Source organism: Glandiceps talaboti, chromosome 2, assembly GCF_964340395.1.
Source record: "Glandiceps talaboti chromosome 2, keGlaTala1.1, whole genome shotgun sequence".
In the NCBI taxonomy this organism is placed as follows: Eukaryota; Metazoa; Hemichordata; class Enteropneusta; family Spengelidae; genus Glandiceps; species Glandiceps talaboti.
The window spans coordinates 30,289,149-30,302,313 of record NC_135550.1 but is presented as its reverse complement, the minus strand read 5'-3'; the positions used below and the strand labels follow the sequence as shown (position 1 = coordinate 30,302,313).

The 13,165-nt window shown below is 33.8% G+C and overlaps 1 protein-coding gene across 1 annotated transcript in view; it reads right to left on the bottom strand.

The window, feature by feature from the left end:
* The window catches only part of LOC144446524 (nesprin-1-like), a 168,360-nt gene that overhangs the window by 12,803 nt on the left and 142,392 nt on the right, over window positions 1–13,165 (bottom strand). The window contains 8 exon segments of the mRNA XM_078136309.1: window positions 696–858; window positions 4,069–4,235; window positions 6,894–7,208; window positions 7,891–8,211; window positions 8,557–8,883; window positions 9,538–9,840; window positions 11,469–11,666; window positions 12,532–12,660. Of these exon segments, the coding sequence (XP_077992435.1) occupies window positions 696–858; window positions 4,069–4,235; window positions 6,894–7,208; window positions 7,891–8,211; window positions 8,557–8,883; window positions 9,538–9,840; window positions 11,469–11,666; window positions 12,532–12,660 (1,923 nt within the window).

Sequence of the window (13,165 nt, the reverse complement as noted above, 5' to 3'; positions counted from 1 at the left end):
CAAAACAATATCAATATAATGGTAGGAAAAATTAGCATTTATCTAAACACAATATAATTACTGTAAAACAGGTGTGTTAATAATTTATTAATAAAATAATTTGATTTTTAAATTACACAGAATGTCCTTCAGGAACAACATAAAATTTTGAAACAAATGAGCATTCAAGTCAGACTCATCAACGTTTTAGAGTGTTTTCTACTTTTGACCTTGGTAGAGGATAACAACAATCTTACAAATATCTACATACTGAGCATCACAAATTAAGATTTGAAGTGAATAAATCAATACAGGTGGAGGTACACAATATTTACACACAATGACTAAATTATATCCTGCTAGAATTCAACCTAAAATACTTTATCAAAAAGTTAAAACCAGAAAAGTTATGTACCTATTGGTTACTTGACATAACAAAACCCTACCAACTACATTGTTGAGTTGTCACAGTCCAATGTTTACTTTAGCCACTGTGGTTTAAAGTTGTCACATACCTAGGGCAAAAGTTGGTATTTACATGTAGATAAAGAAATGGAACCAACTATTATCTGGTAGAATAGTGAAATATAATACGTTAAATTCCCTAGTTTTAGGTGGAAATTTTAACTGTTAACAGCTACCTTGGTATAGGTATGCTAATGAACAGAAAAGTTTATAGTGGGGGAATTTTCCAAAATGTTGTGGTAAAAACCTACCTGTTGTTGGTGTAATTTGCGATGTATCTCTGTAGAGTCACATGTTTCATAATTGATAGGTGCTTGTATTTCCCTCTCGATATGACTTAGCCAATGCCTGAGGTTGCTCATGTTCTGGTCTAGTTGCTGGACTGCTGTCAAAGTCTCTTGTAGTTTCTTGGTCCTGCGAGAGAGAATGACACCGTGCAGTTGTTGGTTGGTTGGTGATTTAAATAAGAAGCAAGGTCTACATAACAGCGTTATTGTTATAGTTAACAATGGGTTTCTTGAGTGGAAAGAACCTCAATAGGCTATGTGTAATCACAGCATACTGGAGAAACTATGTTGATGTGGTGATACAGGGATGACAATAAATGTGCAAATTTGCCAGGAATTTAGATCAGTCTCAAAGACTAACCCCCAAACTTTGGCAACTCATCAACTACTGCTTGGTTAAATAAGGGTGCTGAATATCTGTATACAGTATACAAGCTACTATAGATTGACATGCACTACATTATCATATCATATCTAATGCATTGAACTCACAGAGACATAATCCTCCACAACAATCAAAGTTAAACAGTGTTATCACAAACCACAAAATGCCTGCCCTGACATCAAGTACCAAACCCATCTGTGACAGAAGAAGACAACAATTCTGTTACAGATACTCCAGCTGGTGATGTCAGCCTAGAAAAGGTCAATGAAAGTGACATTTGGGGACTGACACCTCCAGTATAAAAGTTATGACATACTGACCAAACCAGGAGATATTATACCAACCTTGGTATTAACACATATTTCATCAAGACTGACACAGACATTACTGTATCACCAGACACATATTATAATCATAGCGGATATCGATAGACCCACAGTTGGTGAAAAATTAACTCGGCTTTCTGAGGTTCATCATGGAGTGATGCAGATTGTGAATTACAATTACGACACATGATAAAAATACTTGCAACAATCACTCTGCAACCACTGGTTCAGGTCAACAACCTTGATGGGAGGTTTATTTTTAAACTCTGTGATATATACATGTACATACACATAGCTGATACAGCATATGTAACACTATCTTGTGTAATTTGACATTTTATAGCTATCAACTCAGTGGGACTGGTGCAAAGAATCTAAAATGGCATCTTAAGTCAAAATTAAAGACTTTATCATAAATGTAAAATATTCACACACTAGGAGACCATTACTGATATGATATGACCATGTAATTAATGAAAACTGTAATGAATATGGTTAGTTTAACAAATTTTCATTATATGTGCACTAAATTAACAATGCTGAGTTGAGTAATCTCATTTCATCTATGACCAGGACTAACATAATATTGGTAGTAGTAGCATTTTGCAGAGTAGAACTTTTCACCCCAATGCTTTGTCTCTATGGCAATTTTGTAGCCAGATTATTCCATTGTATCATGGGGGGGGGGGATTACAGGTTTGTTGATGAGTTTCAAAACTGTGTCAAAACTGAGGAGTTACTAAATTTAGTATAGTCTTGAACTGACTTTGTATTTACAAGGTATTATTCCAGGACACTTGTATTGTTAGTTCACATTGTAAAACAAGACAGCACAGATTCAAGGCTGATGTCAATGTTATAAATCTAGATCTAAAGTTTGTAATATGTTAACTAACTAACTAACTAGCCTGCAATCCATGCAATCCTGTTTTATACTGTATTAACTGTAGAACAAGGCAGCATTGATTCATGGCTATAAACTACATGGCAAGCTTTTTGCTTCCCATAAATTTCACATTACATTACACTATTTACCTTACCTTAAGAAAAGGTACCAAGCCAATCAACATAGTTGACTTATTGAAAAGAACAAAATACTACATATACTAGAAAACTTTCCTCTCAAAGCTTGGTCACATAAGCAATAATTTCTAATTTTTGTCAATTTTTGTGAGTTTACATATTTGAAAGGAAAAGAAAGGATAAGTTAATTATGCTGATCTATACATGGAATTTTAGTAAACATTTTATGACATAGATTATTTACATCGCAAATTTGAACAAATGATTAAAGAAACCATAAAACTAAAATAGGTCAGGACAATCTTTTCACAAATGAACTTTACTGATTTCAAATAAACTATTAACATTAGTGTGAATGTAATAGAACCATCATTTGTGGATTTATTAGTTTACAAATCCAGCATCTCACAGTGAAAATGTAGATTCGTTGTTGAACAAAATTTTATGTATGTTTACACCTACTTTTACAGGATAGCCAACACCCAGTAACTCATGTAGATTTGGTTACTTTATCTATAGTTCTTAACTACTGTACACATCAAAACAGATTTAATCTTCTGTTTGTAGACATACACAGAAAATGAAGTAATCTTTCAAAGGCAGCAGACAGAACTGCAATGTCACCACTTGAAGCAATCTTTAACACAAATCTGGGGTAATTTCTAGTACGGCACACAACACACATATACAGAAAACTGGGGTAACTTCTAATCTTTCTAAGACAGTAGACAGAATAAAATGTCAACACTTGACGTGGAATTCTACATAACTGGGGTAATATTTAGTTTCCTGAAGACAGCATTTAACAAAAATAGAGAATAAATTGGGTCAATTTGTAATGTGTGGAAGACTAGGAGACAGACTAAAATACTAACACTTGAAGTGAAATTCTACATTTAAATGTCAAATGTTTATACACTCACCTACTGCAGACATTAAAGAATGAAAGCTGTGTAAACTAACACTGTATACTACAACCAATTTCATGGAGTACATCATAATTTACATATATTGATTTTGACTTGAGGGGAGAAGAGTACTCAACTCTACGATATGCAGTAACTATGGCAACAACAATGGATGATGTAAACAGGCCTAGAGTCATTTGTTGTGTAATGGTAGAGTAGGAATTGTAGTCTGACTGTATCCTGTCACTTGGTTATGAATCATATTAATGTACGTCAATGTTGTAGTGGTTATAGATATGTAGAAAGTCACAAATAACACATTGTAATATATCACACAACATAGGTATTCCCCTCATCTACAATTTGGTTTGTATATCATTGTACTGATTTCACTAACTTTCAAGTGTCATTTATGTCAGTTATATCATTATCAAAATTCACAATATACATTCCAATAGATGGGAACCCATATGATATAGCAACATTTCCCTTTCCTTGACCATTCTTCCAGTACAGACCAACAGACCTACCCAATTCTGAACTTCTGAGCAGCAGTCAATTTGTACCCAGCCAAAGAGGAAGAGTAATCCTTGCAAAATTACAAAGTAGGGTAACACAAACTACATCTGTTACCATGACAACATCACTTCTACATACACTCCTCATCCATTATATCCCATAATGTTTTCACTCACCTTGCCGCAATTAAGTCCATCAAGTGTTGCCATCTATCGTTAAGTTTGGCTAGTTTGTACTCGATATCATTTGCTTTTAGTTCATTGCTGGCGATGATAAGTTTCTCTCCTAGTTCTATCAATTGTTGTTTATTCTCTGAAGCTACTCTAACTTCTTCTCTGTAGTCCTGAAATGACAAATATAAAAGAGTTCAAATCAAAACTTGACATCACATGCTGGTACAATGGCTGAAATGAGTAAATAGCACATATACTTTCTCATCATTTTTGTCCTGAAATCAACATCAAAAGTTGACTTCATTTGAAATCAAAAATAAGAGTTGACTTCACATAGCACCGTGGCTGAAACGAATTATTAGAAGAGTGTCTCATCATTTGTGTAAACTTTTTATTATTTGTTGTGAAATATGACAAACAAATTGTATACTTGAATTCCATGCTAGATGTCATCAACTTAGTTCTCTTCTTTGTAACACTCAAGATCATGAATTTCATACCAGTTTCAGAGTCATGAATATTTTATGTTGTCAACTTTGATAACAAGGCTTTAATCAAAGACAGTACAGTAAATGATAGACTCCATACAAAGTTGTGGTATGTGGCCACTATCCTGTCATACAACTATCTATCTCCTGTCTATTTAAAACATTAACTTGCGATTAGAAACAACAACTATCAAGAATACAGCACACTTTTAATGACTTGCTAGCAATTTACACTCTACTAAAAGTTACATCATATAACATGCAAATCATCTACATAAATCTTGTGAACAAAACAACCTAGCCATCACACCTCCCAGAACTGTAGTAATAAAATCATGTATGTTGCAGTGGTATAGAGTTGTGAAGGTGAGTGGAAACATCATAGACATGCTTTGATCCTAGGAAACAGCAAAATTATGCTATGATGACAAATTCTTTAACTGAGAAAGAATTCTTGCTTGAAACCCAAAATGATTTGCCATTGATTTTTAGACATTTTGATTGAGGTTGTTGTGACCTATGGGTCTATATACCCACATACACTACATTAGACTGCAATAAAAATGTGAATAACACAAATGACCTTGTAAAAATACCAAGCTGTCATAAACTAGAAGGGTCTCATTCCTTGGAGGATAAGTCAGACAGAGAGTCTGTATCTGAATGGAAGTAAACTAAGATTTACAACAAATACAGATTACTGAGTAGACTTTACTTCATGGTTGTACAATCTACTGCTAAATCATTCTACATAAAACAATGAACACCATATTTGTTGCTGACTACCCCTGTAAATTATCAATTTTAACACTACATGTAAAAGTTTTAGAGTAACTTAACAGCACAAAATGACTGCAATCATGTAGGTGTATGTGAATCAAGTGTGGCAAAATAAGACTGGTCTTCACGATACTTTCTCCAGATTTCTGTTCTGCTGAACTTTTGGTATATGATCAATGTTAGAACGTTACAATGCAGTCAGACAGAGTTCACTGAATTTCCCTGTCATTTCTCTTTTCTTTATGAATCTCACCAACATTGAAACACAAGTTCAACACTTATAGACTGACTTAGTACCTGGCAACTATCTTTTCACTACAAACTCAATACCTACTGTACTTTCCACCATGTCTTGTACGTTTTCCATCCAGAAACACGCGTCTGATATTAAAACAGGCAACTTGCTTTCAGCCATGATCTATCATTTGAAGTTATTTGGACCTTTGCCCAACTCTAGCATTACATTCAAATTTTTAGTAGCACCGTTATATTTGTTCATTATCTGATGCCATGCTTGAAATAATTCATGAATTTTAGTTGTAAGATTGATTTGTGAGAATGTTGGATTTTTGGCTTAATCTTGACCTTTTATGATGAGTAAACATTACTGCTTGAAAGGACTAAACCAACAGCATTTTGCAAAGTGAATCAAAATTTTGTTACCATGGCTACAAAGTAGTATAATGTTCAACAAATTGGGGTGATTAGGCTTGACCTTTGGAGTTATTAGTTTAACCACAATAGAATCAACTTTGACCTTTGATTAATCTATCAACTCATGCCTCATTGCATGCACTGGTTAGGTTTAGTACACCTTAAATTTACACTAGTGATATTGAAACTACCCCCCCCCCCCCCCCCTCCCATATTCATTTGTATGCCACACCATTTCAAGATGTACTGTATACAAGTATACAAAATTTTAAAGGTTCAATATGAGATGTAGATGCTGTATAATGAAGCAACAAACAATTTCATAGACACCACTGTTCAGGCAATCAAGAATGCTAGACTTGGATAGTGCCCTCTATGTTCATTTCTTTGATACAGGCTATATATTATATAACTTTGAAATAAGTTAACACTGAGGGCGCTCTATGAGTATGGTTCACTCAGCATTTCCTTTGCTGGTACTATAATATTGACTATTACAAAGCTTGCTTAACATTTGAAGAGCACTAACAGATTTCTAGGAAGGGTATCTACAAAATGAAGGAATAATTAACTACCACAGCCCAGTTGCCAAGTATTCAAATTTTCTAAATGCCCAAAACCTCAACAATTTTTTGAATGCTGAATAGACTATTTGTTATATTTTACACATCTAAACACTTGCTTTCTGACTGTCTTATTCTCTGCAGTGTCTAAACACCAAAATATTTGCAGACTTTTAAATGTCAAAAAGTCAAACCCTATTTTCAATAGAAAAGAAAGCATACCACAAACTTTAATTTAGTAAAATGTTTCAACAAAAGACGGTTTCAAGGTTTGGGAAGACGGTAATGTTTCCTTCCGTAGCATTTCCCCAGTAAAACCTGACAACATGACAGAATTACTTACACATTGTAGTTTTTGCAGCAGGTCTTCTATGCTGGTTTCACCATTTTGTGATACTTTCACTTCAGTTTGAGTCAACCAATCAGAGAACTCCTTATATTTCTCTGTAAACTGTGACCATTCACCAAGTCGGTCCATGATTCGTTGTTTCTTCTGAGTGGTCTGTTGATGGATTTCATCCCACTGTTTACCAAGTAGAGAAATTCGTTCTCTAAGGATGGAGAGATCGTCTGGATTGATGATGGTGGCGAGTTGGTGCTCTTGGTTTGATAGTGTTTTCAGTTTTCCCTTTGAGGTTTCAAAGGCATTTTCATATTCCTGTGAAAGGAAAAATAAGTTTTGGTTAATAGTGATTACACTATGATTACTACATATCAAACACTGATAAAAGTTATCCCTGTGGTTAACAGATGAACAGAGATTTTGATTCTTACATGTACTCAACAGTACATGAAATTACATATCTTAAACATCATAAAAGTACTGTTTATAAAATATTATTGACATCAGAAATTTGTTGGTTCAATATCATAAATTTTGTCAAAGAATTTGACTCACCTAAATAAAACTACTCAACACACAATGTTCACCTTACAAGTAAAATACCTCTAAATGTATTTACAGAAATTAACCAGATTTGCTGCTTCCACTGACACAAACTTAAAGATCTTAAAGTCAAACAGCAAACATAGCATGCTGACCACATCAAATACTTCATTCAAATCTACAAGTATTGCTCAGCTGGTTACTTAGTTGTTTTAAAACTATGAATTCTTAACTTTTGTCTAAGTTCATAAATTTATGTTCATTTAGCACCTAGTAGCTCATCAAAGCTTTTACCAGGTATCCACCATGCCTTCATTAGTTTTTCCATAAATTTCGTGTTCATGAAGTTCATGCAATTACAGTATAACTATACATGTATTCAATAACAACATTATTCTAATGTCAGCGGTAAGCTTAGGTTTGAAGTACTGAGAATACAGAACAGCGCCCTCACCTTGCATTTCTGCAGGTCATGATGTAATTCTTCGTATTGATTGGGCAGTGGAACTGTTAACATTTTCTTGGTGTCACGTAACCAAGCTAGTAGATCTTCAATGTTTTCTTCTGCGTCGTTCCACTGTCCTAAGAGGTCTTCAAGTCTCTGGGTATGTTTCTTAAGTGAGGTTGTGATACTATGCCAGTGTTTTTGTGTTTCTTGTAGTTCCATCTTGATTACCTCGCCAGCCATCTTTTCAGACACTTTCATTAGTTGCTTGCCAGCCTCGTTTAGAGTTAAGTAGTTGCCTTCTTGTATAGCCACAGCTTTTTGGGACGTCTGAGGAAAAATAACAAAAAAAATTGAAAGTAATGTTCATACTTTTGTCATTTGATTTGTTCTATAATATCTATCATGATTCCAACTTTGTTTTTTAGTAGTTAATGCGTTCTCACAATGACGATGGCATAATTTTGAATGTTTCAAAAATCAGTTTCAATTATTTCAGAAAGAAATATTGTTTACTTGAGAATTTTTCACTGCCAAGATTTTAATAGTAAAGAGACTTTTACATTACTGAACCAATCTCAAATTTTACACTCTGATAGTAAACAATCTTTTTCTAAATATCCCCACTTGAGGGCGCTAACACCACAAAACTATCTTTACTGGTTTTAACCTTACCTTTGCATGTTCCAGTAAGTTCTTGAGTGTTTCCAGAGTGGCAGTACTAAATTCGTAAGTTTTCAGTTCTTCTTCCATCTCTGCTAGCCACTCATTCATTTTTTCCAGCATTGTCCTGTACATTTGCCAGTCTTTGATACCTTTGTCAATGATGTCTTTTCGTTGATTTGCCCTCTTGACAACACTCTGCCATTGTTCACTTAGTAGAGTCAATTTATGTTGGAATTCTTCTTGGTCTTCTACTTCACCATCTTGAAGCATCTTCTGACCATCACTGATGATGGAGAACAGAATTTGCTGTCTGTTGAAGATGTCAGCCTCAAAAAGCTGTGTAAAAAACCACAAAGGAAAGTCATTAAAAGTTTAGAGTAAATATTTAACATTGAGAGGACCAACTTGACCTTGGTTTGTAAGTGACCATGACATTTCATAAATGTATAAAGGCAATGAATGACCACTATGACATTCCCAAAGTGACAGATAGAGTTCATCTATATTGAATTGTATGTCGCCATGGAAATGGGCCATGTCAAATGAAGTATCTGATAGTCGTCAAGTTGAGTAATGTCACAAAAGACTATAAAACAGTAATATTCAGTAGTTGAAAAATTCATCTAAGTGTTCTTATAAGGACACAGCACCATTTTAGGTTCAAAATATATTACTCAATGCTCCTACCAACTCCTTGGTTTAAGTGTACATGGTACTATATAAATGATACATTTCTATATTACTGTTACTGTTATTCTATAGCAGAGTGACAGAAGTACCTCAAATTTGTGTACAAAGTAATGTTTAGGTCACTCCACCTTTTCATCAAAGTGATGCATGAACAAAGACATTCTTTGACAAAATATAATATAATTGGTGCCAGTGAAGAAAGGGACCATTTCTTTATCATTTCAAAATCATTTCCAACAAGATCAACTTTACGTTGTTTGCTTCAAATTTGATGATTAATCAAGACACAGGTAAACTTACGTCATAGAGTTTTTGTTGTTCTAACAACAGTTCATAACTTCCAGCTATATCCACAGCCAAGTTACGTTCAGTCTGTGCCAGAAATATCATCCATGCATCACATTTCTGTGCAAAGCTCTGTTGTTGCAGTAATATTCCCTGTAGGCTGCGATATTTCTCAGAAGTTTGGTTGGATAGTGTATTCCATTTATGGTTCAAATTGGTCAGTTTCTCAGCATTGCTGTCATTCAGGGACAGTTTATATCCCATCTCATTTAGATTATCTAACTGGGTTGTATGGTTGGTGAATTGTAACATCACAGACTGTGGAAGAAGTAATATGTAAAAAATAATCAACAAAATGACTTAAAAAAACATATCATAATCTGTGAATGGACATCAAAATATTAATATGCTAGCAACAAATAATGTGAAATTAAAATTATTTCATGTATAAATATAAAATGTAATTACATCAAGCTAAATGTTACAGTCTATTACAAGATTTAGGGACTGAAAATTGTTTTTTTGTATAGGCTAGATGTAATGATCCCATTCTTTGCATCAATCAGTTGGTGATACAGATAGTATCCACTCTCTGTTCACATATGTCCCACCATATGTTGTACAAAATATCAAGATAACGGATATTACCCTGCAGATAAATTTATCAATCTTCAAGGTCCTTTCCCTTTGGCAGGAGTAAAATAATCCCTATGAATAGTTAGCTAAGTTATAATCCATCAAACTTACCATTCTGAATATCTTCAAAAACTTATCAAAGAAATGGACATCTATTATTGTGTACAATACTTATCAAAGGACAGTTGTAGTATAACTGATTCAAATATTCAAACCAATCTCATCCTAGCAACAAATGGAGGGCGCTGCAGTCTATTCACTATTGGGTTACAGAGTGGTGACCTTTGACCTGTCTCTATGGTGATATAGCTCTTTAGAATCGGACATCTGTTGACCTGATTGGTATGGCAAGCATTGCAAGTATTGTGATGACACAAACTAGGCCATGCCATGCCATGCCAAGCAATTCAATAAACATAATCTAATCTCTGCATATAAAACTATTTGTCTGGGGTTCACTTCTAGTGCGAAATGTTTTCTAACTGGATTTGTTTTTTCAGGATGATGTAGCTCATTAATAGCATACCATTTTAACACCATTTAGTTTATTACAGTATTTTTTAGTGTAAAGGCAGAGTACAATTATAACAGAATTTTACCCAACCCAACATAATACCTGCCCATACACAAGGTTGATACATCTTTTTAATCAGAACATGATGGTTTTCTCTTCCTGTTACTGTACATTTTCCTGTCTGTTGAATCATTCTATATCTCTTCCTGTTCCTATACCCTTGAGGGGTGATTATAATCACACCCCCTACTACCAAACATTAATGAAAACAAACCACAGATATAGTGTTGAGACTGTTTATCATTAATTCACACCATTACTGGCATTATCAAAATAAACAGTGTCCTTATAATTATATCCTTTGAAATCACAAAGTAATCTGGTTAAAGCACCCAAATAGTAGTTTATACTTTGGTTTATTTTCATTACCTATTACTTTGAAATAAATGGTTGACTCTATTTTTACTGTACAATTAAAGTTACATTAAAACTCTCCAAATTCAACTTAATGAAAGTTTGAACCACATTTCCAATGAAAATTGGCAGAATATGTCAACTGTTTGAGATTCATTTTTTTTATATTTTCCTATGGTTACAAGACTTCCATTTATACAATAGAAACTTTACATGAATATCCAAACACAAATGTATGGTATCGTCCGTTATAATTTGAATGTCAAATAGATACAGTAGCCATACTTTAAAGTTTAATGACCGCAAATCATGAATCTTAGCTTTTGAAATAAAAGTTTGTTGAATTCTGTAAACTTCTACCGACTAAAATAACATTATTTACCTTTAATTCTTCCATTCTGTCTCTGATAGCGTTTTCGTCAGCCGATCTGTTTGGATCGTCTTTACTGATTATTTCCTCCATGTTTTCCATCCAGAACGACAGCGCCTGCAATGCATCTTGGAACCTCTTCTGTGCTATGATGTCATACTCCATACTACGTACTTGTTTATTGATGGCCTGGGTCATACTATCATGTTTCTACAGAAGTCATGGAACACAACAATCAGACTGTGAATCACTGACTACTAAATACAGACGTGTATTTAATGACAATACCACATTTTGACCCGTGGCAGCTGCACAGAGACTCTAAAAATCACAATCTGCTCAACTTTTTTGTTTTCTTTTCAAAAGACTTTACAGTTATCTAACATTTTCAGTAATTTTGATAATCAGTTTTGACAAGTGGTTTTCTTAAAGTTGGATAAAATTATAATCTAAAAAATAACAATAATCAAACTAATTTTGGACAAAAAAGATGAAAAGTTGAATACAGTAGAAATGGTCAACAGAAGCTCAAAGATAAATAATTGTATTGTGACAGTTCTCTTTGTGTGTGTTTCTTTTGACAACTACTTTTAAGATAATGATTAGCTTGCAAACAAGCATTTCTTCAACTCTTGTCTTGACATTTATTTATGTTCAGTAAAATACAACAACTCATTCATAACATGTTACAACATGGTAAGTCTGTTTCATATCATTGACAGTTATTTCTTTACTCACAAAATCTACCAGTAATAACATTAAAACTACAATTTTAAAACATTGGAAAAGCTTACATTAAACTTGAGAGAATGATTTTGTACAGTGTATAGTCATATTCTCTTGAACGATGAAAACACACAGCAAAAAAAGATAATTCTAATGAAGAAATCTTTTGAATTTTGAAAGAGAAGACACGATAGTTGAAAAACATTTGAAATTTTGAGGAAATACTTCAATTTTAGTACATATACTTTGGATTTGGAAGAATTTTAAATTTTTTGAAGAAATTTTTTGAAATTTGAAGAAACAGTTTGGATTTTTGCCAACACATTTTGAATAGAGAAATAGTACTTACCTGTTGTAGTGACTTCTGCTGTGATGTTATAGTAACAATAGTTGTAGTGTCCATGTGCCTAGTCAATGGTTCAATCAGGGAAGTCAAATCAGACACGCCGCTGTATTCCTCCAAGTCACTCTGTAGCTCCTACCAGTTGGAGAGACACAAAATAACAGTTTGTTAGATGGCTATGTTTCAGAACTTAATTGGCTTCTGTTTACACATCATCAGTCAATGTAAGATCAAGCTCTGATAAAAATCTCAATTTTCTGCATATCCTACAGATGTCTGTTGAGTCAAAGGTCACAGGTTATATCCATGGAAACAGGCTGGACAGTTCAGACAGATGACTGTTTCTTTGTTCTTTGAAGGAGTGCAGTCAGACTCTGTGCTGACATTGTATTTACATTACATGTAGATGGAGGCTACAACTTGGATCAGATTCAGGGTTCTATCACAGAAGTAACACACACACACAATTCAAATTTTCCATCAAAATCACACCTAACATTGCAAGAAGGTGGCTTGTTCACACTCTCTCATTACCAAATCAATAAGTATATCTTTTTATCAATCACATTTTTTATGTGGAATATGCAGAAAATACACAAGTCTATCTGTAGACCAAAATTTGCAAGAAATTTATCAAAAA